This window comes from Xyrauchen texanus, chromosome 2, assembly GCF_025860055.1.
Source record: "Xyrauchen texanus isolate HMW12.3.18 chromosome 2, RBS_HiC_50CHRs, whole genome shotgun sequence".
In the NCBI taxonomy this organism is placed as follows: domain Eukaryota; kingdom Metazoa; phylum Chordata; class Actinopteri; order Cypriniformes; family Catostomidae; genus Xyrauchen; species Xyrauchen texanus.
Window position 1 is genome coordinate 33,136,702 of NC_068277.1, and position 26,197 is coordinate 33,162,898.

At 38.2% G+C, this 26,197-nt stretch overlaps 2 protein-coding genes across 3 annotated transcripts in view; both read left to right on the plus strand.

Moving 5' to 3' along the window:
- The first annotated feature begins 222 nt into the window (after positions 1-222).
- On the plus strand, positions 223-2,281 carry si:dkey-148a17.6 (uncharacterized protein LOC108190685 homolog). Its single transcript, XM_052152179.1, has one exon. The coding sequence runs from the start codon at positions 308-310 to the stop codon at positions 1,370-1,372; it is 1,065 nt and encodes a 354-aa protein (XP_052008139.1). The 5' UTR covers positions 223-307; the 3' UTR covers positions 1,373-2,281.
- Positions 2,282-4,099: 1,818 nt separating this feature from the next.
- esrp2 (epithelial splicing regulatory protein 2) overlaps positions 4,100-26,197 on the plus strand; it is a 32,628-nt gene continuing 10,530 nt past the window's right edge. The window contains exons 1-11 of one of the 2 annotated variants that reach the window (XM_052148116.1): positions 4,100-4,234; positions 4,397-4,549; positions 5,124-5,252; positions 20,719-20,832; positions 21,153-21,267; positions 21,431-21,529; positions 21,637-21,691; positions 22,920-23,030; positions 23,334-23,466; positions 23,700-23,742; positions 25,372-25,673. In XM_052148116.1, the coding sequence (XP_052004076.1) occupies positions 4,418-4,549; positions 5,124-5,252; positions 20,719-20,832; positions 21,153-21,267; positions 21,431-21,529; positions 21,637-21,691; positions 22,920-23,030; positions 23,334-23,466; positions 23,700-23,742; positions 25,372-25,673 (1,233 nt within the window). In that variant the 5' untranslated portion in view covers positions 4,100-4,234; positions 4,397-4,417. The other variant, XR_007972448.1, reaches the window with a different exon arrangement.

Sequence of the window (26,197 nt, forward strand, 5' to 3'; positions counted from 1 at the left end):
CACATGCAATAGCAGACATGAGAACTATTTCTTGATCTAGAGCAAGACGCCTTGAACAATGTTTTTGTATCCAGTGCAGCCACTTTCCATGGAGATGTGCTGAAGGATACTGTGTATTATTATTGCACTTCCCATGGAAACAAACAATCATTTCAGATGTTTTTCTTTGTGTTTTAGCCTCCAGGTTCTGTTTTTCTCAGCTTTTACAAAAGGGAAGTTCGTTTTTGCAGAGGCAGACAAGTTTTCTAACTCAGTGGCTAGAAGTGTGGAAATAATAGCGGACTGAAGTGGACCAGAGAGGGGAAACATGAACAGCACGGGTTACCTTCAGCAAGGTGAGGAGACTGAGGGAGGCTCGGTGGGGGCCTGCGTGATTCTGGGTGTGTGCTTCTTGGTGGGCACACCTGGGAACCTGCTGGTAGTGTGGACCATCTTGAAGCATGTGAAGCAACGATCATACACGGTGCTGCTCATCCTCCACCTAGCAGTTGCAGATCTCCTAGTGCTGATCACTCTGCCTCTTTGGATCTACTCGCTGGCTCATTCCTGGGTGTTCGGAGAGGCTGCCTGCAAAGCCATGACTTACATCATCAATGCTTGTATGTACAGCAGTGTTTTCCTCATTACCATCATGAGTGTGGAGCGCTTCCTGGCTGTCAGGTACCCCTTTGCTTCAGCTGGATGGAGGAGAAAACAAGCACTGAATAAGATATTATTAGTGGTGTGGGTGGCTTCATTTCTCCTGAGTATTCCTGTTATTGAGACTCAGACTTTGGGCGGCGATCAAGTTCAGTGTACGTTCAGACATTATGATTCTGATACACAGGAGGCTGTGCTGCTGATTTTAGAAAGTCTTATAGGCTTTGTCATCCCTTTTTCCACTCTGTTAGTCTGTTATGGCTGCCTCTTCAGTAGAATAGCACAGATGAACTTCAAGTCCAAGCGAAAATCGACAGTTCTCATTTGCAGCGTGGTGGTGATGTTTGGAGTCTTCTGGATCCCACATCATGTGGGGAACTTTCTTTCCCTCATCGCACTCACTCTCAAGTCCTCACACACTGAAGTGGCAAAAAACTTGGAGGATGCTTGTACCACAATGAGCATTATAGCAGGAGCCCTAGTGTTCATTAGTAGCTCAGTAAATCCACTGCTTTATGTGTTTGCCGCACGTTCCTTCCGCAGCTCGCTAAGAGAAACTGGAATACAAAGGCTGTTCCAGCATCTATCCAGTGCAGCCACAGGCGAAGGGAATAAAGAGTTATCGTTTGTGTCTAAAAGACATAGTTCACACACCAGCACCTCACATTGTCTAACAGAGTCAAAATTGCCTGTAGATGCAGTTATGGAATCATTCATCAATACCTCAGCCTGACTCTGTAAGAACCTATATACACAGAAACTATATAACAATCAAGAAAAATAACCACTGTTAACTGCTGTCTACCAAAATTGTGCATAATGCTTTAAATATTATTTTGTATTCCAGAACTGTCCTCAAAATGAAATGGCTATAGATAATGTATATTTGTATTATGTATGGGTGAAATATATGTGTTTTGTGTTTGTTTGTGTAAAAGAATGGCATTAGTGGCATTTTATTATGTAAATTTTTTAGGTGAAAATTTATTTATAATGAAATCGCCTCTACATATTCTACAATGAACCCCCTTTTACAGTAGAGATATATTTTAATTGTCTGTTTAGGAAAAAAATTTGCTGACTTAAAATCTTTGTATTACATAAAACTGATTTAAGCCAAAAGAATCACGTTATTGCACACTTTAATTTGCAGTGCTTAATAATTTCAACATCTCCCTTTTCCTCATATTGCAACATGTGTGCGTGTTTATAACTTGTAGCATGTGAAAAGGGGAAGTGGGCATTAAATGCAACTGAGGTCAGTCTGGAGGAAGATTTTGTCTTTTCCATTGAGGCGTTGTTCTGTTCTGTCATTTTTTTTTCCTCATGAAAATCAAACATTTGTTTTGGCTCTTTATCAAATTTGGCCCTATTCACTTTCTTAATACTTGCTTCTGGTCTTATTGTGTTGACTCATTTGAAAATATTTGTCTTCATAATCTTTTTTCAAAACATAACTCCACATTTGCAGCAACTTCCTTTTTTTGGTTGACATCCCCAATCCCTATTTTTTTTCAACCCTTCCCTTCCAACCACCAGTCAGAGACAACTTGTCACAATACAATCAATTAGTTTTTCTCTAATGTCCTCTTTCACTCTAAAAATGTGTCACATTACAAAAGTACAATGGATTGATGTTCACTGAATCAAAAATAAATTATAATTTTGAAAAAGAGGGTTACTTCTCAACTCATTTGTCACCTCCTCCTTGGTGTGTGTTTTTGAGCATATGCTAAAGAGAGAGAGAGAGAGAGAGAGAGAAGAGTGAGAGGCAACAGTACACTGCGCCTGTGAGTAAGAGCACATGTCTAGACCTGTGGTCTCTCTCTTTTATGACACAATTTTCATGACTGAAAGTATCAGCTGGCCATTGCTCAAGGAGAAACCAGAGAGAGAGAGATCAGGCATCTGCTAAGGTTGGCAGTGGGCATGGAAAAAGCATTCATGTAATGTTGGAATGCATTGAAAAAATGAGAGGTCTGAAGAGAAACGGTTTCTGTCTTGTTAAATTAGTTACACATATGCACTGCATCATGAGAACAAGATTCAAATCCGACGACACTTGCTGGAATAGAGAAATGAAAATAATTTTGAAAATTGTATTTCTTGTACTGTACAACTAATAGCCTTGTTTTAATAACAACAGCAAAGTCATAAAAATCTTCATATAACAAACAGTAGCCTATGTAATTATTATTTTTTTTTTTTCAATTTTCAATGCCAAGGACCCCAAATATGATAATTCCCTTGCAAGTAACACCCTATAAAGGAGAGGAGGAGGGCAGGGCCGGGCCGTGGCTATGCATGCCAGACCCCCAATCGGGCTAATCAGCCGAGGAGAGGGATAAAGGCAGCCGGATGTGGCAGCTCGGGATAGAGAGAGCCACATGCAGTTGCCGTGTGTGTGTGTTTAAGTTTTCATTAAATATTACTTTGATGGTTCATCCGGTTCCCGCCTACTCCTTTCCCATTTTAACTTCCCTGTTATATTGGTTCCGAAACCCGGGAAGGAGGAGGGATGTGCTGTTGTGGAGTCCTCGCCACTGCCATCTGCACAAATGAGCAGCCGCGACAGTCCACCGGGGGATACCTGGACGGCGTGTCTAGGAACCGGCGAGCAATTTTTTTTCTCTCTCTCCTCTCTTTCTCTCACTGTTGATCTGCCTTGCACTTTCCCTCTTCTTTTTTATACTATTATATTTTGTTAAAGAGAACACAGTTCACTTAGATGGTAATCTATGACATTTTTATATTTAAATCTTAAATTTTTTTTAAATGTGTGCAAGGAAAGGAGGGCCGTTTCTAGCTATAACAGCCATAGAAGGTTAGGGCCCCAAGGCCACCAGAGGGCCCCACAAAGCAAGGCTGGTTTTAATTAGTATTGTTTTATTGATATTTTTTTGTATATAGTTATTTATAGTAATTTATTGTTATTGATGTGTAATTTTTTTGCACAATATATTCCAATTTAAGTTAATACATTCAAATTGTGGTGTCATTCTAGGTGGGCCTTGTAGTAACTCCCTTAGGGTGTGCTGCTCAGAAATGGTCATAAAGGAAGGAGAAATGAGTGCTTAGAAAATAAAAAATATTTTTTCTTCATAAAACAATATGCAGAACAGGCCATTCTCGTCTCTTTATTTCATCTTATTTAAATAAACCACAGCACGATATTTATTCTGAACAATGCCAGAAAATACAGGAACACTAGCATAGTTTCAAAATAGAGAGAAAAAGATAGACAAAGAGGGAGTTCAAAAAGGTGAGCAGCAACAGCAGTGAAAAAGGAGTGAATTCTTCTTATCTTCCACTTCCTAGAGCAGAACAGACCAATAAGTGCGGGCTACATAAGTGCTGTTGCACTAAGCCCCGCCCTCACCTTTACAAACCAGCCAATCAGCGAGCTCCCTTGAGAGATTGACTCCAAACACGGAGGCCGACCAAAGCCAGGTAACCAAGAAAAAAAAGAGACAGCGAGTATAGCCTTCAGGGCTTGTTATGGGGTTAGCGTGAGACGAACCAGGACTTTTTTTTCTGCCTTCTTTACCAGTCAAACCAGTAACTCAGGATAGAGAACACACAAGTACAGCAACAGGTAGAGTCTCCTGTCGTACTTTTTCTCGTGTCCTTCTCCTGGAATAATCTTCTCTCCTTCCTCGTGTACTACAATTGAGTTTCCTTTTCTTTTGTTTGCTTCTCTTGGAGAAAGGTGAACCCTCGTGTTACTGTTTTATTTGATCTTTGCTCTTAATTGTAGTTTGTACCCTTGTGGTCCCTGATGGCTTCGCACAGTGATACTCTGGTGGTGTTCTTTGGGGCAACAGCTGGTGCAAATGGGGGTAAACTGGGGTCGGATGAAAGGGAATTAATTCTCTTGGTGTGGCAAATTGTGGATCTACATGAGAAGAAGGTACGGACCTTTTGACCCTGTTCTAAGGTCTCTTTCTCACTCTCTCTCTTTCTTTCTTTAAAAACTACCCACCGAGTAATGGTTACACTGTTCTAGTGTGAGAAACTACCTTGACAGCTGACGTTTACCAACAAGGTGCGCTTTCAGAGAGTTACATATGTGATGATCAGTTATGTATTTTAAACGTGCAGCTTCTGCTGATAATTGGTTCAATAGTTATTTTATGATTTATTGGGCTTCTTCAAATGTCGAGACGTTTTGTTGGTTAAAATTAAGCATATTAAAAGCCACGAGAGATGAAAGCGTGCCTTGTTTGGTGCATGTCATCGCCTGTAGGTCAGTAACCCTGCCGTGTCTGCTTTGCATTCACAAAAAAACCGCCTATCATCATCATTTTGGCTCTGTCTCGAAACCCAGTGAGCTGCCTAACTAGACAACATGTTTGGGCGCCTGGAGAACAGAAACATTGCGTCTCTGTTCTCAACAGCCAGGTGTGTTTTTAAGTGCTCGCCACAGAGATTGCGCAGCTAAGTTACAATGTGAGGCCCGTTGAAAAAGCTGATATTGTTAACAGGTGGGCAAGCTTCAGCGGCGTCTAGTCAAGCCGGACAGTGTGGATCTTACTGACCAGTGTAAGGAGGAGACCGGGCTCACGGCGGAGGAACTGTGTAAGGCCGAGCCGCTGGAGAGTGTCCTGCAGCAGGTGAGAGGCGATTGTCATTCTGTGAACATCCCAGCTGAAAAGCAATCAGTCAATCAAATGTAAACAAGCAAGGCCTTTAATCTGCAATAAGTTTCTGTCTGTCCGTCTGTTTATCCATCCATAGGAATTTTTTTTTTATGTGGCATTCAGGGCCCTCATGTACAGTCAGGTTCGAAATTGTTCCTACAATCCTAATAGACTGTTTTTTTTTTTGGACAGATCGCTATTCATAAAGTTACATGCAATTTACACCCCACTGCAAATAGTGGCGAATATTATTTTCACCCCAACCCTGGTGCAAATAGTGGCAGATACTATTTGTACTCCTAATTAAATACTAACAGTAAAGGGGCATCACTGCATCATTTTTATTGTGTTTATTTAGTCCCATGGACACACTGCACCAACCTCTACCCATAAACCTAACCTTTCTTTACAAACATTAATAATGGCTTTTCTACAGTAACCATATTATAACAATGGTATTTTGTAGTAAAATCATAGTAATCATATTAATATGGTGTGTATATACTGTATATTGACTATATAAACACCATATTAATGTAGTAACACCATTTTTAATTGCATCAAATCTATGGTTTCTGCAATATTATTGCAGTTAACAACCTTTTTATTAAATTTTATATATTATTATAAGTAGTATTAATGAAATTATTAAGAGTGAAGACAGGAAACGGAATGGGAAGAGGGTGCGACAAATGTGGAATCAAACCCAGGTTGAAAAGACAGTCTTACCGGCATTACGCCCCACGAAACTGAAGCAACACGCAAAATGCAGTTTGTTGTAAATGTATATGTTTCCAATAGACTATTGGGGTGCAAATAGCTGTGTAGTGTGGCAGGTGTTATTTACATAAAATTCACACATAAACCAGTTCATAACAATCTTGATTTTCCACTTGCGGGCTGAATTACTACGCCTCTCATACATAAGTGTATACATGACAGAATTATTTTCTTTAAATGGCTCGCTGGGGTATTTAATGTGAGTGTGTTTATTGTACACTGCCTGGCCCCCCAAAAAGTTGCATACTCTAATGTTTAGTTGGACTGCCTTTAGCTTTGATTACGGTGCGCATTGGTCATGGCATTTGTTCGACAACCTTATGCAACTTCACAACATTTATTTCCGTCCAGAGTTGCATTAGCTTTTGGCCGAGGTCTTGCATTGATGACGGTAAGTCGAATCACTCCGTAAAGTCTTCTCCAGCACATCCCAAAGACTTTTAGTGGGGTTAAGATCAAGACCCTGTGGTGGCCAATTAATGTGTGAAAATGATTCCTCATACTCCCTGAACCACTCTTTCACAATATGAGCTCGATAAACCTTGGCATTGGTGTCCTGTCCAGCGAAGAAAAAAATCCATTGATGGGATAACCTGGTCATTCGGTACATTCAGGTAGTCAGCCAGTAGTCATAATTTTATAGTCACATAATGCTGCTGAGCATAGACCTGACCAATTGAAGCAACCCCAGATCATAACACAGCCTCCAGAGGCTTGAACAGTGGGCACTATGACGGGCACATGGCTTCATGCGCTTCCCTTCTTACCCTGACGTGCTCTTCACTTTGGGATAGGGTAAATCTGGACTCATCAGACCACATTACCTTTTTCCATTGCTCCACAGTCCAATCTTTATGCTCCCTAGCAAATTGAAGTAGTTTTTTTTCAGATTAGCCTCACAAACGAGTGGCTTTCTTTAGTCCCAATCCTGTAAGTTCTCGTCACATTGTGCATGTGGAAATGCTCTTACTTTCACTATTAAACATAGCCGTGAGTTCTACTTTAGTTTTTTTATGATGTCTTCAAGCGTTTTAGTGCTCTCCGATAATGATCATTCAAGATTTTTTCCTGACCATATTCCTTCTGCAAAGCTGATGGTTCACCACGATCTTTCCAGGTTATAATAATGTATTTAACAGTTCTTATCCCAATTCCAGTGATTTCAGCAATCTCCTTAGATGTTTTCTTTGCTTGATGCAGGCCAATAATCTGCCCCTTCTGAAACACAGTAACATCTTTTCCATGACAATGGGATACGTCTTCCGACATGGTTGTTTAAGAAATAAGAAGCTACACACTGCATAAGAGTTAAAAGAATTGTTGCCAGCTGAAACATATTAATCATTACAATAATGATTCAATCATAGGCTCTTAAGTATCTGCTAATTTAAATCCAAACAGTGACTTTTTTTTTGGCCAGGCAGTGTATGTTTGCGGTTTGGGTGAGTGTGGGAAGGAAGGCACAGGCGCTCTGCTTCAGGGGAATGTGCAGGTCTAGTCTTGTTTTGGACCGATGTATTGAGCAGACATCTGGAAGACGGAATGTTTACCTGTTAATGTACCTACCTGAGAGCCATAAATGTCACTGAGTTAAGAGAGAACAAGACTGATTCAAAGATAGTGGGATGCACAGAATAAAAGAAGAGAAATAGACGGGGAATTAAATGAAAAAGAGAGTGCTAGTTCCTCTCTTTCTTTTCCTTTATGTTACTATCCAGGATAGGCTTGTTTATCGAGCTGGATATGGACAGTTTCAGGTTCCTCCCGATTTACGCAGGTATGTTTTGTCCAAAGGCAGTTGTTGCCAAACGTGTTTCTCAACCCTGACACAGAGAGAATTTGTTTGTTCTCAGTAAACCTGTTCCCACCCCCCACTGTTTCATAATGGACACCTCTTCATTAATGTCCCACAGAAATGTATTGCCCCGAGTTTAAGCTCAGTAGTTTAGTTTATGACTGCTACTCTATATGGTTGTTGTAATAATATATATTTATTTAATATAAATATTTATTCATTTATTAATATAAAAATGAGTGGTATTAAAGTAACAATACTTTGTCAACAGAACAATTATCTTTTTGATTTCTCACATGTGTGTTGCATTGCATACTTTTAGGTTGTGGTATTTGCATGCCATATCTCAATTCAGTTGTAGCCTATCCCTAGGAGGCTCTGTAAATATTAACTAGTAAAATCAATTTCTCCCAGCCATCCTTTCAGAGATAGAGTAATATACGCCAGTGGTTCAGTTCATTTTCCCTGTTTTGGTTGTCCTTTCACATTCAAAGCCATATATCCACCTCCATCAAGTGTTATATTTTTATTGTTAGGAACTGATCGATTTTAAAAAGGGGTTGACCTAGATGGCCTTGCAGGTCTAATGACCGAGTTCCACTCAGGTATGCCAGTTCACGGATGACCTTGGCCTTTTGACTTAAGTGAAAGTTTAATTGAAAGATCTCCTTGATCTACACAACTAACATCCATTTTCTCATTGCCTGATAAAAATGTCCCCAGCAGTATTTTCTGGGGCATGTAATGCACTAACAAATGAGAAAATTTAGCAGTTCCCATTTTTCATCCCATTTTACTGTTGACTCATCTTAGATTTGAGTCAAGCTTGTTTTTCAGAGCTGTAATAGAGGAAATATGCTGTTTGTACAATATGGGGGGGAAACGGAAAGAAAAAAGTTATAGCTGCTGGCATTCTCTGGATGACTCGCTTTGCACCTGCTTTTAGACGCTAACACTGTGGAAATAGTGCAAAGCTAACACACCTGTGTGTGTGTGTTGCTGAGTTTGTGTGTGAGTGGATGTTTTATGAATACTTAATACATTGTACTCAATACATTTGTTGGTGTGAAATTATTAGTGTTACGTAACCTTGGGTGTGTTTGAGAAACAGAAAGGATGTGTTAGACAGAGAAACTCGATGTGTATGTTACTGAAAAGCAGGCTGGCAGCAGCATGCCAGTACCTGTGTGTGATGAGCAGAGTGCTTTATTTCTTTACACACTGACTGTCAGTGCTGAGGGAGGATTCTGGGAAATGCACACAATCATCTGTCTGTATGAGAGGATGAGTGACACGTTCATCCATTCTTTCATTCAGACTCAGAGCAGAAAGCACAAGCTACCCATTAGTGAAATGGAAATTTATAGAGATGGATTAAGATTAGTTTCGAGACAACCGTTCTATTCAGAAAAGTCTTTATTGCATATGTTTCACCAGGAAAAATTTGTCAAACTGAAAAATCTTGTTTGTTGTTTGCATTATTTTCTTAAACTACCTTGGTCTTATCATCAAATTATACATTAATGCTGAAATGGCATTAAAAGAATAATAAATCAATAAATTAGATGGGTTTCGAGACTGATGTTTATACTGAATTGTATTAACAGAGTTTGAAAAGAGCTTGAATGTGAATTGTTGTTCAAACATCCTTAAAGTGGTGCAGGTACATCCTGTTACCTTATCTCAGAATACTCATACTTTGCTTCGTTCTGGACACTGTGGACAAACTAAGATTAAACAAACATTGCTTCTTTATGTATTCAAATTTATTTCAACCCGTGTACTGTCTCTCCATGTGTTGTTTGGTTAAAACAAAAATTTTATATATATTTGTATATTTATATATTTGTATTTCTTTATATATATGTATATGTGTGTGTGTGTGTGTATATATGTATATATATATAATATAATATAATATATATATTTGGTGATGCACCGAAATGAAAATTCTGGGCCGAAACCAGAAATTCAGGATGCACTTGGTCGTAAACTACTTTTTTTAAAACGTACCTATTTTAAAATAGTTTAAAAAAAATATATAATTGTATTAATATTATACTTTTTAATTAATTTAATGAATCTGAATTGAAAAACTTCAAATCAATAAAATGATCACACTTTTATTCAAAGTAACGCACCAAAATTGGAACGAAAATATATTATAACAATATTAAATAAATTATTCTTTATTCAGTTCTTTAACAATCAAAATTAACACATTTTCTTTTACCAGTTATCCAATAATTGTAACGTTCTAGAAAACTGATGCAAATGATATGCAAAACAGCAGTCAAGTAATGAACTTAGCAGCTCTAGGCTAGCATCTTGCAAATACAAAAAGTTTAAATATGCTACACAGTCATTTTAATGAAAACAACAGGCAAAACACAGAACGGCAGAGGGCCTCTATTCTGTTTATGTAAACGTATTTCCACTTTAATATAAAATTATTGTGCAAAACTCCTGTAATAGAACTAAAACCAACCTCAACCTTAAACGACTGATGTAGCCTCAAGTGGAGAACAGTGAAGTTTTGCAGGGCTAAACAAATTTTAATGTAATTGCTATACACATAGCAAATTGGACTGCTTTCTATTTAAGTAAAAGTGGCAGGTTTCTCGTCAAGAACAAAAGTTGCTCAGCTTTCTGGCAACTCAAGAACATGAGATGCTGTTCTGAATAGTCTCTCTCTCTCCCCGGTGGACTTTCTGGTGCCCCCCTAGGTAAAGATGGTGCCCTCCTAGGGAGTTGGTGCCCTATGCAGACTGTGTAGTATGCATATAGGGAGCAGCGGCCTTTGCTTGTCAGCGCCGTGATTATGATTAGATCGATCGAGAGTGAAACCTGAGCACATATATATATCGGCTCATATTTTTGGCCTTTTTTCTCTTTCGGCCAAAACAAAAAATTTCATTTTCGGTGGCCGAAATTTCGGTGCATCCCTAAAATAATATATATATATATATATATATATATATATATATGTATATGTGACATTCAACTGATCACTATGTGTTGTCAGGACATTAATAATGTGAAAAAAATACTATTACAATTAAACTACTTCAAAGAGTTCTCATCAAAAAATCCTTCACGTGCAGCAATGACAGCTTTGCAGATCCTTGGCATTCTAGCTGTCATTTTGTCTAGATACTCAGCTGACATTTCACCCCACACTTCCTGTAGCACTTGCCATAGATGTGGCTGTCTTGTCAGGCACTTCTCACACACTGTACAGTCTAGCTGATCCCACAAAAGCTCAATGGGGTTAAGATCCATAACACTCTTTTCCAACTATCTGTTGTCCAATATCTGTTTCTTTGCCCACTCAACTTTTACTTTTGTTTTTCTGTTTCAAGAGTGTCTTTTTCTTTGCAATTCTTCCCATAAGGCCAGCACCCCAGAGTCTTCTTTTTACTGTTGTGTATGAAACTGGTGTTGAGCGAGTAGAATTCAATGAAGCTGTCAGCTGAGGACATGTGAGGCGTCTATTTCTCAAACTAGAGACTGATGTACTTATCCTCTTGTTTAGTTGTACATCTGGCCATCCTCATCTCTTCCTGTCCTTGTTAGAGCCAGTTGTCCTTTGTCTTTGAAGACTGTAGTGTACACCTTTGTTTTAAATCTTCAGATTTTTGTCAATTTCAAGCACTGAAATTAGTTTCAAGAGAAAGCTGATATTGACCTTAAGACATTCCAGATACTGTGGCAACTCAAAAACAAAGACAATGTTAATTTAATGAACCAAATAGCTTTTTAAGCTGTGTTTGATATAACGGCAAGTGATTTTCTAGTACCAATTAACAATTTAGCATGATTACTCAAGGATAAGGGATGTCCCGATCAGCTTTTTTGGCCCCCGATCCGATATTTAAATATTAAATATCTGCCAATACCGAGTCCTGATCAGTTACTTGTATTTGCCTAGATAATAGAGCTGCAGACTGTTTTTTTGTTTGTTTGTTGACAAAAATAACTAGGTAAACAAATTAAATAAAAGATGTCTTCAACTTAATGCATTTAACTTGGTGCAGCTAGCATTTTTTATAAAACTCGCATATAAAATCAACTTCTACTTCGAATAGCTTATTTTAACTTTAATATTCAGGTTAAAAAATATATCACAAATCCATTGAGTTCTGTATGGATGAATAGAAATCTTACATACACTTACAAATGGTGTAAACAGCTTGACTTGAATAGTCACACCAAAAAAATTATTCGGTGTCGTTATTGAAGTTTAAACAGTTATATTGATTATTAGTGGTATTGTGACCTTCATTAATCTGATTTAAATTGGGATGAGTGACTGATGATGAGATATTGAGAGCACCTGAAGAATGCACATCTTTGACACAGAGCGCTCATGTTAAAGAGAGTAAATGTATTGATTGCTCAAACATTCTCTATCACTCAACACAACGTCTGATTGTCACAACTCGTATCATGTATTTGCATGTTTATTTGTTGTTTAATTTGTTTTTATACCTGTTAGAAGCCTCTTCATGTTCACTGTGCAACGAGTCCGAATAACTACCATAACGAAAATGGGCAAATTAATATTCATACACCTGTAATTCTTACACATTTTTAAAAACAAACCGGCATATTCATCTCAATTACATTATGTCTGAAAGTTTAAATTTGTGAATGCTTAGAATTGCCAACAACTCACCCTCCATAGGCCATTCTGTCATGCTTCAAGGGCTGAGAAAGCACTCATTCATTAGAGGAACAGTGTATGTGTGATTGCCTGCATGCTGCAAAAAAGATCAGCCCTAAATCTAGGCACAATCGGCTGATCTCGGATTTAAGATGAATATCGGCCAATTTTGACCGGCGGCCGATGGATCGGGACATTTCTACTCATGGATAACATGTTGGAGTGATGGCTGTTGGAAATGGGGCCTGTCTAGATTTTATCAAAAATTATTATAATTTTTTTTTTTTCAAGTAGTGATGGTGCTATTTTTTTACATCAGTAATGTCCTGACTATATTTTGTGATCTGTTGAATACCACTTTGGTGAATTAAATGAACAGTTTCCCTCCAAAACAGCAAAATCTGTACATTATTCCAAACTTTTGGCCGCCAGCGTAATTCAAGAGCTTTTAATCTTATTTTTTAGGATCTGTTGGCAGCTGTGTCTCAGGTGGTAGCGTGGGTTGGCCACTAATTGCAGGGTTAGCGGTTCGATTCCCGGCCCACACGACTCCACATGCCGAAGTGTCCTTTGGCAAGACACTGAACCCCAATGCTCCCAATGGCAGGTTAGCACCTTGCATGGCAGCTCTGCCATCATTGGTGTGTGAATGTTTGTATGAACGAATGGGTGAATGAGACAGGGTGTAATACGCGTTGAATACCGCTAAGTTTAAAAAGGTGCTATATACGTGCAGACCATTTACCATTTATAACTGTTAAGAAAAGCTTGCGGTAAAGCTTGATGATCACACCACACAATTTTTTAATGCATTTACTTATCACCACAATTCTTTCTGTGTTTGTGTGTGTATTGTATGTTCATAACTGTTTTCACAGCACAGCCCCACCCTGCACAAATGCATTAATTTCTGCTAAACATATGCACTGGTAAAATGCAGAGACACACCATTGTCTCACCCTGTATCTATACATGGTTAGAGAGAGAATTTCAAACTCCATGCAAGAGCAAAGAAAAGCACTACTAAACACTGAATATTTTGTAGACTGCATGGCAAATATTTTTTAAGTAAAATATTGAAAAACAAAAGTTTTTTTTAAAACAAGCAATCTTTAAAATTAAGCCAAAAGAATGAGTAGACTAGCCTCTCCAGTTCTGCAAAAAGAAGCGCTAGTGTGGTTAAACTGATATGCACTGTAGTTAAACTTCATTGGAGTTTCTGTTTCACATTCTCCTCTGCAATGCTGTCAGTGAGAGAGAGAAATGTGATCTTTGGCTCACATGGTTATCAATCAGTCCCTCCTGTTGAGCCACGTTTGTTCAGAGTGTGTGTGTGTGTGTGTGTGTGTGTGTGTGTGCGCGTGCACAAAGAGGGCAAATTCCAAATGGAATTTTTGCATCCTTGAAGGGCACTGCAGGAATGGGACATGATTCCTTTGAGCAATAAACTCCCTTCACGAAGGGCCCTTCCAAAAGGATGCTAGTGAAATGTACATATGAAGTAATTTTGCCATTAATTGATCAAATAATCCTGGATGGTGATTTCTCATGACTCCTAATGAATCCGGAGTTAATTTGCTTGGGATCTTTCCTGGGATTTTCTTTTGAACACCAAATGACTAACAGTGGAATATGTTCCTTATATACACCAATCAGTCACAACATTAAAACCACCTGCTTAATATTGTGTAGGTCCCCCTCATGGCGTCAAAACAGCAACAACGCGTATCTCAGAATAGCATTCTGAGATGATATTCTTCTCACCACAATTGTGCAGAGTGGTTATCTCAGTTACCATAGACATTGTCAGTTCAAACCAGTCTGGCCATTCTCTGTTGACCGCTCTCATCAACAAGGCATTTCCATCCACAGAACTGCCTCTCACTGGATGTTTTTTGTTTTTCGCAGCATTCCGAGTAGATACTGTTGTGTGTGAAAATCCCAGAAGATCAGCAGTTATAGAAATACTCAAACCAGCCCATCTGGCAACAACAATCATCCATGCGATTATCTATTCAGCCAATCATGTGGCTGCAGTGCATAAAATCATGCATATATGGGTCAGGAGCTTCAGTTAAAGTTCCCATCAACCATCAGTAAGGGGAAAAATGTGATCTCAGTGATTTGGATTGTTGGTGCCAGATGGGCTGGTTTGAGTATTTCTGTAACTGCTGATTACCTGGGGAAAAAACATCCAGATAACAGTTCTGTACAATTGTGGTGAGAAGAATATCATCTCAGAATGCACAACACATCGAACCTTGAGGCAGATTGGCTACAACAGAAGAAGACCACGTCAGACACTTACAAGAGTTTAAAGTTTGCCAGTTACGAGCAGCTTTAAAAGGAAATAACTGTCTGATCTGAAAATTTAAGTATTTTTGCATCACCTGAAGCTTTTTGGAAAGTTTAGAGTGCATCTGGACTGTTAACTGTGTAATTCTTCCTCTCCTCAGTCAGGCGTGAATTGCAGTGCTGCTCTCGAGCCGTCATCAGAGTTTAATGTGACCTCATTACGTTAAATGAGATCAAAGGACTATTCGACAACGAAAGTTTTTGTTGACAATTTCTTATTGTTGACGTTGTTGATAACATTGACTAATCGTTTCAGCCCAACATTAATGTGTCTGATATCAACACAGATGACAAGCACGAACACCTTTCCACCATTCTGCTTGACATGTTGCGTTTGTGCTTCGATTAAATTTCAACTTGCTATTTTTTTTGTGCTTTCTTTGTCTTTTCAGACTTTGTTACACTTAATAATCATGCAGTAACACACTGACATAGTAACTGATGCATGTCGTCATGAAACAGAGACCCTCCAAATCCGAACACAAGTGGTCACAGGAGATGCATTTAAGTGACCAGGTTTTAACAGCGATATGTCTCACCTGACCACATGTGATAGAATCACCTGAGACGCATTGTAATACCAGGTGGAAATGGGGCCTATTAGGACCATAGTGTTAATAATAAAGTGCTCAGTGAGTGTACACTGGCAGCCAAAAGTTTGGAATAATGTACAGATTTTGCTGTTTTGGAAGGAAATTGGTACTTTAATTCACCAAAGTGACATTCCAAACCAAACTGATCACAAAGAATAGTCAGGACATTACTGATGTAAAAAACTGCACCATCACTATTTGAAAAAAGTCATTTTTGATCAAATCTAGACAGGCGCCATTTCTATCAGACATCACTCATCTCTCCAGCACCTTATCCTTGAGTAATCATGATAAATTGCTAATTTTAGTAATAGAAAATCACTTTCCATTATATCAAACACAGTTTAAAGCTATTTAGTTTGTTAAATGAAGCTTAACATTGTCTTTGTGTTTGTTTTTGACTTGCCTCAGTATGCAATTCTAATGTCTTAAGGTCAATATTAGGACAAAAATGGCAAAAAAGAAACGTCTTTCTCTAGAAACTCGTCAGTCAATCAATGTTTTGAGGAATGAAGGCTATATAAAGGTGCGTACACACTGCCAGCGACATCGCGCGCGACAGCGACTCAATACCATTCATTTTCAATGCGAGCACAGCGACTTCCGGCGACACGAGCTGTCGCGACCGTTGGCGCTAGATGTGGGCGTGTCCAGCGACGCGACAGAGTTGAGAAAAGTTCAACTTTGGAGCGACTAACGGAAGCGACAGCCAATAGGAGAGACGAAGGGAGAGCTCACGTGATCCTTCTCTGTCTCTCTCGCTCTCTCCTGCAGTAACGGAAAGATGGATGAAAGGCTAATTCTTGCTGTTAGAAATTTTCCAGTGCTCTATGATATGGCTCTTCCCACGTACAAGGACATTTTAAAGAAAAATACTGCGTGGAAAGGTGTACCTGAGATCGCGGGGATTTTATGGACCCAGACAGACCGACATTTGCATTTTCGCCGCAGATAAACAGCCACTCTGGCAAACAGCACGACTTGTTTCTCATTCATCTTTGATATAAAGCATTTTATGTACTGATTCCATTTATATTTAGTCTTTTCCCTCCAAAATGTTTGTTTTTAGTGGCAAGAAAAGAGATTCGCTGTCAACAGCAATGGAATGACATCCGTGAATGTCATTTATAAACGTTACTAGGCAACCGGTAGTGGGAACACCCACTAGCGACTTCACCGCCAGCCACTGGCGACCTGCAGCGATAAAGTCGCTGGCAGTGTGTACGCAGCTTAATGCTTGAAATGGCCAAAAAAACTGATTTAAAACAAAGGTGTACACTACAGTCTTCAAAGGACAACTGGCTCTAACAAGGACAGGAAGAGATGAGGATGGTCAGATGTACAACTAAACAAGAGGATAAGTACATCAGAGTCTCTAGTTTGAGAAATAGACGCCTCACATGTCCTCAGCTGACAGCTTCATTGAATTCTACTCGCTCAACACCAGTTTCATACACAACAGTAAAGAGAAGACTCAGGGGTGCAGGCCTTATGGGAAGAATTGCAAAGAAAAAGACACTCTTGAAACAGAAAAACAAAAAGAAAAGTTGAGTGGGCAAAGAAACAGACATTGGACAGCAGATAATTGGAAAAGAGTGTCCTGGATCTTAACCCCATTGAGCTTTTGTAAGGTGTGTGAGAAGTGCCCGACAAGACAGTCACATCTATGGCAAGTGCTACAGGAAGTGTGGGGTGAAATGTCAGCTGAGTATCTAGACAAAATGACAGCTAGAATGCCAAGGATCTGCAAAGCTGTCATTGCTGGAGGATTTTTTGATGAGATCTCTTTGAAGTAGTTTAATTGTAATAGTATTTTTTTCACATTATTAATGTCCTGACAACACATAGTGATCAGTTGAATGCCACTTTTGTGAATAAAAGTACCAATTTCTTTCCAAACTTTTGGCCTTCATTGTATACTTTTTGTAAATACCTGACAATTCCAAAACTCTTAAGCCCTTAATGATAAACTGAAGTCCTGTATTAGTATGATATTAGTAAGAGGTATGAGGACATGCAAGTTATGTTAAAAACTATCATCATAGTAGAGGAGCGTGATAGGAATATAGTTAAATGAGCTGTAGAGATAAAAAGCACTACCTTCAGGCTTTCTCAACTGTGCTATAACTTTTCTTTATACTGCATGATTTTTCTCAAAGCTCTTAAAACAAATTTCCAGCTTGACGATTGATTAGTAAATTTATTTCTTCCATTATGTATGTTGCAAATGAACAACACTTTTCCAATCATTCATGCTTTTTATTTATTTATTTTTTTTTAAATGTTTTTTTATATACTTTGTCTTGGTTGGTTTTCCTGTTTATAGCTCTGAGTAAAGGCAATCTTGGCTTGTGTTATCAATGCTGGCATAGATATTTTTGTGTGATACACGGCTGGATGATATGGATACAAAAATTATTTCAGCCTATTGATGATATTCAGTAATTGTAAAGGCCTGAAGGATCATGAAGTTGGTCTTCTGATGTTCTTTATAAAACATAATTGCCAAATAAAAGAGTAATCAAACCATTGCGATATTCACGATATTGCTTAATTTTATATTGTCAGTAAAATCCTCACGATTATAGTGTGATATGTAAATTAGACCATGTAAGTCCTATCCATTCTCTTATTGCATGCAAAAATCTGACCAATAGAATATCAGTTTGTCTCTCCACTATTTGACCGCATAGGAGAAATGCTTTATCAGGCTCTCCAGTCAGTAGTTGTTTGATTTTTTTTGTTTTTAGTTACTTACTGTTCTGAGCTAGTTTGATAGTAGGCCCCTGTAGGGGCATGACCAAAATCTTATGTCATGCGAGTAATTTAATATATCTAGTAATAGTATGTATCACAATGTAGTTATTTTTGCAATGGAAACCTTGTTTAGATAGTAACAATAATTGTAAATAATACATACTTGTTCATCTAATTTTATAATTGTCCTCATTTTACAATAGCTAGTAGGCTTTAATTTACAGCTACAAACACACATATCCCTATCCTCCATGCTTCTCATGTCATAAACTCCAGCAACTTTCCTGACTTCCCGACTCCCATGTTGGCATGTCCCATTCAGAAGTGATCATCCCTATCCCCTTTGAAGACCGTTATTTTTAAACTATTCTTATTGGAAATTTTGTTTGGAATGACTACCGCATGGGTTGTGCTCCCTGCAAGTGCCCTTCAAAGGCATGATCAGCAGCAGCTAGAACACAGCCATGCGCACTGAACATTGTTGAGGGAGGGTGCTTTCTCGTTATAGAAGGCATTGGATTGGACAAGGTTTGTCAACCTCTGTGACATCATGGATATTCCTGAGTATTTGTAGCCGGAAGAGAGAGACTGCACAATTTTTTCAATGTTTAGATGTACGCTTGCATATACTGTAGATAACATTGAAGCTAATAGATATGGATTTTAATTTTGATTTCATGAAACCAAATGTTTTGGACCAAGATGGTTAATGAAATAAGAAGGGCTGTCAATCAATTCAAAATATTAAGCAAATTAATTACATGATATACCGAAATAATCGCAAAGATAAATATTTGCAGAGAAAGGCCCCTAAATAATACTTCAATAAATAATGAATAAATAATTATAATTATTATTTATAGAATTATAAATAAAATATATATTTTAAATATAATCAGATTATTAAAGCATGACATTTTTTTTTATAACATTACTATGGCTGACGTGTAAACCATTGATAAGACAATATCATTAATCACAAGGCATACAGTCCAAAGCAATCCATTATGTCTGTCTGTCTGGGCTAGATATTACAAGGGCTTTTCTAAAGAAACGGCAATATACACATGCCTCAGACGGACTCTTTTGAAGCATCTCACGTTGATTGCTTCACATCATAAACGTAGTGTTTTTAGGTTGCTGTTTCATGTTAAATGTAGTTGAAAACATAGAAAACCGGTCTTGAGACACCTGCATTCAGAACCCAGTCTTTCAACCATGCTACTGATGGGTTTACCTATTCATTCATGCTCCAGTTGAGCTCACGGTTTCATATCCACTACGTTGAATGACATTCAGTAAATTTGTGGATAAACTTGTTTTGTGGATAGTAACTTGTACAGAGCTGTAGTTGTTGTTTTGGCACTGCTCGGCTGTTGTTTGATGTACAGTACTTGATTGTGGTTGTGCTTTTGTTGAAATATGGAAAAATGAAAGTACAAATGCATTAAGCAATCCTGCCCGCTGATAACAATGCAAACTCATCCATCGTGGTATAAACAGTATAGAAAATGATCGGTTGACACATTTTTACCGTTGTATGGTGTGTATATATATATATATATATGGTCACACCACCCAGCCCTAGGTCCCTGTTTGTTTTGTAGGGTTTTAAGCATTGCATTTGCATTGTTATAAGCATCTGGGCAATCATGTCCTAGTTGGAGGTTAGCCAGTACTGTTGTTTACTGATACTGAGATGGTTAAGTTAATAAATATCTGAAATCGTTCATAAAAGGCTCCGTGTTTATTGCTAAACAAAGGTGTATGTAGGAGCCCCTATTGCTTGGAACAAGTGGATGGTGTATTTTAGACGCTGGACAAGTGCTCTGCAATTGTTTTGTCATCCATCACTATGGTCACGTGCAATACTTTATCTGACTACCACGTCCATGGCTCACTTCCTGTGTTTTCACCAAACCAGTCTGACCGGCTACTTAATCTACAAAACAAGGACACACATGCGCACATGTACACGGAACTGCGTGTGCATATCTTACAACATACTGTGGGTGTCCTCTATGGTGTCCTTGACATTCTAGTTGAAAACCCTTGAGTTTCTGCTTTTAAAAACATTTTAAGTGTGTTTGTTGGTTAATCTATATCTATCTAATGATCAGAGGGTAAAAGAGTTTAATTTCACTACTTCAGCAGTGCTACCTGTTGTTGTCTGCTAGAATGGAAATGAGGCTTATCAATTTTGCAGTTCATATAATTAACATAAAAATTATATTATTTCCCCCCTCTTTCAGATCAGCACATTTGAATTAACAAACACCGTCATATAACCGTCATTAAATTATTGACCGTCATATGGCCAATTTTTAATGTTTGTGTATGCATGGAATAGTATAGTTGTATAGTTATTTTCACAAAGCTGTCAATGTTAGAATACACATACAGAGAAGTAAATATATTGCATCTAATGCTGCTGTTTTAGACTGGATTGTTCCTTCATTACTTCTCCCCCTTTCATTGTCTCTTTGTTTCCAGTTTCATCAATCAGTGTCAACTGAACTGAAGTCTTTGGGCAGAAGCTCCTACACGCTGTGTGTGGACGGACCACTGCTTATCCGACAGGTGCTGCACCCCGAGGCCTCCAAAAAGGTAATCCTCAAATATCTCCACAATTACCTTGAATGGTTTAAAAGAAAAAGAAAAGCTTGTGTGTAGCTGTTTTTGCTGCTATTTTCTGACATTTCTAAATTAGCTGTCAGTCCAGGTGTAATCTGTTTAGCAGAAGCATGTTCTAATCTTCACAGGAATGCTGACTCTTGCAGAGAACATTAAAGCTCCTTCAATCTTTTTTTCTTTATTCCTTTTCTCTCATCTTTACTGCTTGCTCTCCTCTGCCCATCCCTCAGGCTCCTCCTAAACATATTTCCATGGTTGAATACCTCTGATTTGCCTGTCTATGTGTTTTGTAGAATCTGGTCTTGCTTGAGTGTTTCTACTCATTCGTGGACTTGAAGAAAGAGTTTCACAAATGCTGCCCCAACGCAGGCCCCGTCAAAGATGTCACTCTGCCCTCCATGCTGGACTGTATCCTGCCTCTGAATCTAGAATGACAGAAGGCAGGATATGCTCTTGGTTTTACTCTGCTTTATATAGGCATTGCAGCTATTAAAATAATGTTTCTGCTTAATTGTGCCTTTTTACATGCCTGTATGTACATATGGTGTTTGTGCCTTGACCCTGTTTTCAGATGTGTGTATTCCAGCAGTGGTGGATCAGGAGGAGGCAGGACTGAGTGAGGTGAAGACAATGGTTTTGCTAATGCTTCACCTCCTCGCTGAGCCTTATAGTGAGTCATACAACATAAAAATCATGTTGCTTGTATATCTTTCTTTTGATGTGCACAACTTGGCATGTTGCTTATGATTTCAATTTAGTAACTTTTATACTTTGTAGATCACAAATTCTCCACTTTTGAGACCGTAAACTACAAATTTGAATCTGGAGCATGGTATGTACCTAGTAGTCATTGTAGGTCTATTTTTTGCTTCGGCATATAAACACAACATATTTTGTTTGCCTGAAGTGTGAATTTCCATGTTACTGCTGATAATTAGAATGTTCTTAAACCTTTAAGCTTGGATCGTACCGCCGAGAAAATGATGAATAATTTCAGTCTTGATCGGCACAAAAAAGTTTTCAAACTTAGAAGTGGTACTTTACAGTGCATGTAAACATTATGACCAAAACTGTACAAGTGCTTTGAAATTGGCAGACAAATCAGAAGTGTTCCATTTTGGTAATTTATTAATAATTTTGCACTGTACGTATTATTGTAATTTGCAAACACATAAAAATGATAAAACTAATTGTATCAGGATTCAGATCGCCAGGGGTACAAGTCATCCACATATGGTCAGTGAGGATCATTAACTCACATATGGCCACTTGAAGATGGCCCCAATTACATGACACAGACTCAATGATGACTCAAATGACACAGAATGGAATGAGATCTAGTTATTGTAGCTAGCATGTTTTGGAGAGAAATCATACCTTTAGTCATTGCTGTATCTGCATATGTTGTAAGTTCTTATGTACAATTATTCTGTTTTATTTTTTAGAGAGACTTTTGGACACACTGAGATGTTTTTGGACCTTAGAATAAATGACTTACTTTGATTGCTTTGCAGAATCAACACCAAATTTGACTCTGTTAAAGTTGATCTGATTTGAAAAAAAAAGTTTTTTGGAGCTACCTTATTTACAGGTGTGTGTGTGTGTGTGTGTGTGTGTGTGTGTGTGTGTGTGTGTGTGTGTGTGTGTGTGTGTGTGTGTATAATCAGAATAATACGAAGAAAAGTAATTTTTTTTTTTTGTCATTTTTCTTTGGCTGAGAGTCTCATAATTGATCATAATCTGTATCATAATTTTTTTTTTACGTTTTCTTTACAAAAAACCAAAGAGTGTCAATTGTTGGGTATCATTTTAGAGTTTTAAGCCTTTTATTTTCGGCATACCACTGAAAAAGGAACTCTTTTTAAACACCTTCCGAGCTTAAAGGGTTATGTAATTTGTTCATAGTCTTATTTGTTAATTTTTACCATAAGCCTTATTAGACATGGATGGGATTTTTTTTTTTTTTTTTTTTTTTTTAAAGTGTCATATTATTTTGGTTAAAAATCAAAAGGGCTGCTGAGGTTGACTGATTGTTACTTGTGTGTGTGCATGGATTCCAGCAGTAAGACAGAAGCTGTGGACTGTGAGACCATCATCAGAGCTCGTGGACTGCCATGGCAGTCATCTGATCAGGACATCGCTCGCTTCTTCAAGGGCCTCAACATTGCCAAGTGAGATTACAACTGAAACACACACTCTCTATGATGCCTAGTATGCACTCAGAAAAGACCCTTAAGTACACATTAACAGTGTAATGCAAAACTCACTAAGACCCTGAAGGTAAATCCAGCCAAATGAAACATCAGGACTTTCACTGGTGGAAGTGGAACACTTGCATGTCTTACAGTAACTAAAAGTTTTGGAGATTTAGAAACGTTGTTAAATATTGCAAACACATTTGTTATGTTGTGTTGTAAGAATGTGCATTGATCTCTGCTTTTATTTGATTGTTCACCATCATTTGTGTTTATCAGAGGCGGTGTTGCGCTGTGTCTAAATGCACAGGGCCGGAGAAATGGGGAGGCTCTGGTGCGCTTCATAAACTCTGAGCACAGAGACATGGCACTGGATAGACACAAACACCACATGGGCAGCAGATACATAGAGGTGAGTTCACCTCCTCACAGTATCCAAACTATAAGTATGCTTTATTTTACTCCGATCACCTCTGGCCTAAATGTGACCATATATAAAGGAGTTTTTTTTAACTGTATGAAGTTAAGTGATAAATAAAAATTATTCATGGCATTCATTTTTAAAAATCCTCACTATACAACATTTTCACAACTACCTCAAACTTTTGCACAGTACTGTATATATGTGTTCACCTCTTGTTTCAGGTATATAAAGCCACAGGGGAGGAATTTCTTAAGATTGCTGGAGGTGAGAGACATACTAGTCTTCACTTGTGAATGAATTTTTAGTCAGACAATATGAACAGAAACTATCCCATTTGTAGTGTAATTCGCCATCCGTTATTCAAAGGTGTGTGTATGAGTGTCCCTTTATTTTTTTCCCCCCTCTTTGGGAATGAAAGGTTCTTTGTGAGTCTCTTCCCCTTTCTGACTCATTTTAGGCAGGTAAAAGGGGAAACTCTACTCTACTTCCCTCCTGCCCCCCGCTCTGTTCAAACCAGAGAAAGAGAGCTGTTCCCTCAGGGAGAAAGATGGGTCAGCAGCCTCTGAAAAGCCTCACACTGCTCTCACACACAGCAGGTGTAAAAAGACAGAGGCTTGCAGAGATATAATTACAGTGCGTGTGGATGTGTCTGTTGAAAGGTTTTAGGGTAGCTGAAAGTATACCCAGAGCGGATGATCTGACATGATGTTCATTCTGTAGTTTTTTTGTTTGTTTTTGCTGAGCTTTTTAGCCTGTAGAGACCCTATGAAATTAAAACTGGGGTTTTGTGGCTTTTTGTCCATATATTTTTACCTTAGAAGTCATCCATGTCAGGGTTTCCATTAGTTGGCAATTACCGATTTTTGACCATTAAAATGTCCTAATGTCCAACAAATTCAATCATAGTCAGACACGATGTCCGGTGAAAATATTAACACAATGCGTCAGCAACACCATTAGCTGATGTCATATGTGTTGCCGAGTCATAATCTGCAACCAGAATGGGTTGTATCCCACACACTGGCAAAAGCAGCCCATGTTATTCTCACGTGCCTGCAGTAAGAAGCTTCAGTATAACATTAAAACGGCCTTGCATTGCTGTCTACTGGAGACAAGGACACCAGGCTTATGTAAATCTCAAATTGTAGAGAAACACTGGACACATCGGAATTCACTTTGGCAGCAAAAGTCTTTTGTGCTATAAATAAAAAAAAAATAAAGAGCCAAGGAAATTAGCTAATTATATGACATAACTAACGATTTATTTTAATATTTATTTATAAATGAAAAGATATGTGGCAAGTTGCAGTTTAGATTTTGTTTTTTAATTATTAGATGCTAATTTCATGATGGTCATTTGTTTTTGTTTTTTATTTAAAAAATCTATTATAACGAACAATTTTGTCTTTCATTTGACTATATTGTTTGATTAATAGCCTTTATCACATTACTATGCACAGTCCATTGCGTTTACAGCCTACAAAAAACAGAGAAATGAGATGACCAGATTTTTCACACTTTGTTTGGCAAACTGGACCAACACCAAAATGTCTTAATGGAAACTTTGATCTTTGTCCTAGTGTACTTCTTAAAGTTGAAAACATTAAGATAGATGCAATGGCTCTTGTGGGAAAATGGGCCATAAGTTTTGCACTACACAGATTTTTGTTCAATCAATAATTACTTTAGTAACTAAAGCCAACTGGCTATCTAAAGATAAATGGGATAATATTTTGGATATGTCCCATCCAGATGTCCTGTTTCAGTAGGAAATACGTCAACACAGGAAAGAAAACTGTACTCAAGTGATTTCATGATGTCTCCAAAGAAGCTTGCACAAGGCAACTCTGTTTTTACTTTAATTTGCTAATATAATTTCACAATTTTTGACAGGCACATCCAATGAGGTAGCTCAGTTTCTTTCAAAGGAAAACCAGGTGATTATCCGAATGCGGGGTCTTCCATTCACTGCTACTCCTCAGGATGTCCTGGGGTTCCTAGGCCCAGAGAGCCCTGTGACGGATGGGACAGAAGGACTTCTGTTTGTGAAGTACCCTGATGGACGTCCAACAGGTGATGCTTTTGTTCTTTTTGCCTGTGAGGAATACGCCCAGAACGCCCTAAAGAAGCACAAACAAATCCTGGGCAAGAGATATATCGAGCTGTTCCGCAGTACTGCAGCTGAAGTCCAACAGGTAGAGACAAAACATTTTATTACTTTTTAATCAATAGAAAATCCAACAAATTATGCCAAGATGTATTTCCTTTTAGAGGTCTCCTAACATCATGACATAACAGTGGCCCCCAAAATAGTATTTGAACACTTAAGCTTAAAATAAATTCCACTTTGTTTGATATTATAAAGACATTTAGTACAAAAGCACGTTTCATGTAAAACATCTGCAAAAATGTATTTCGGTTTCAACATTTAAACAAAAGACATTGGTTCAAAATGAAGATAAAAGATCCTGTTAGCCAAAAGTGCTGTTAATGTCCATAGGTAATATGATGAACTACACCTGTGGTTACTCTGCTAGAACTTGGGGGAACTGACTTAATGCAGCTGTTAAAGACCTTGAATGATCTTAACAAGTTGGCTAAAAGTATTTGAAACATGGCTCAGAAGGTCTAGTAATTGGTTTGCATTAGAAACAAAATATCAAACCAAGTGGAATCTGCAATGACATGTGTCAAAATATCTTTTGGGGCCACTGTATGT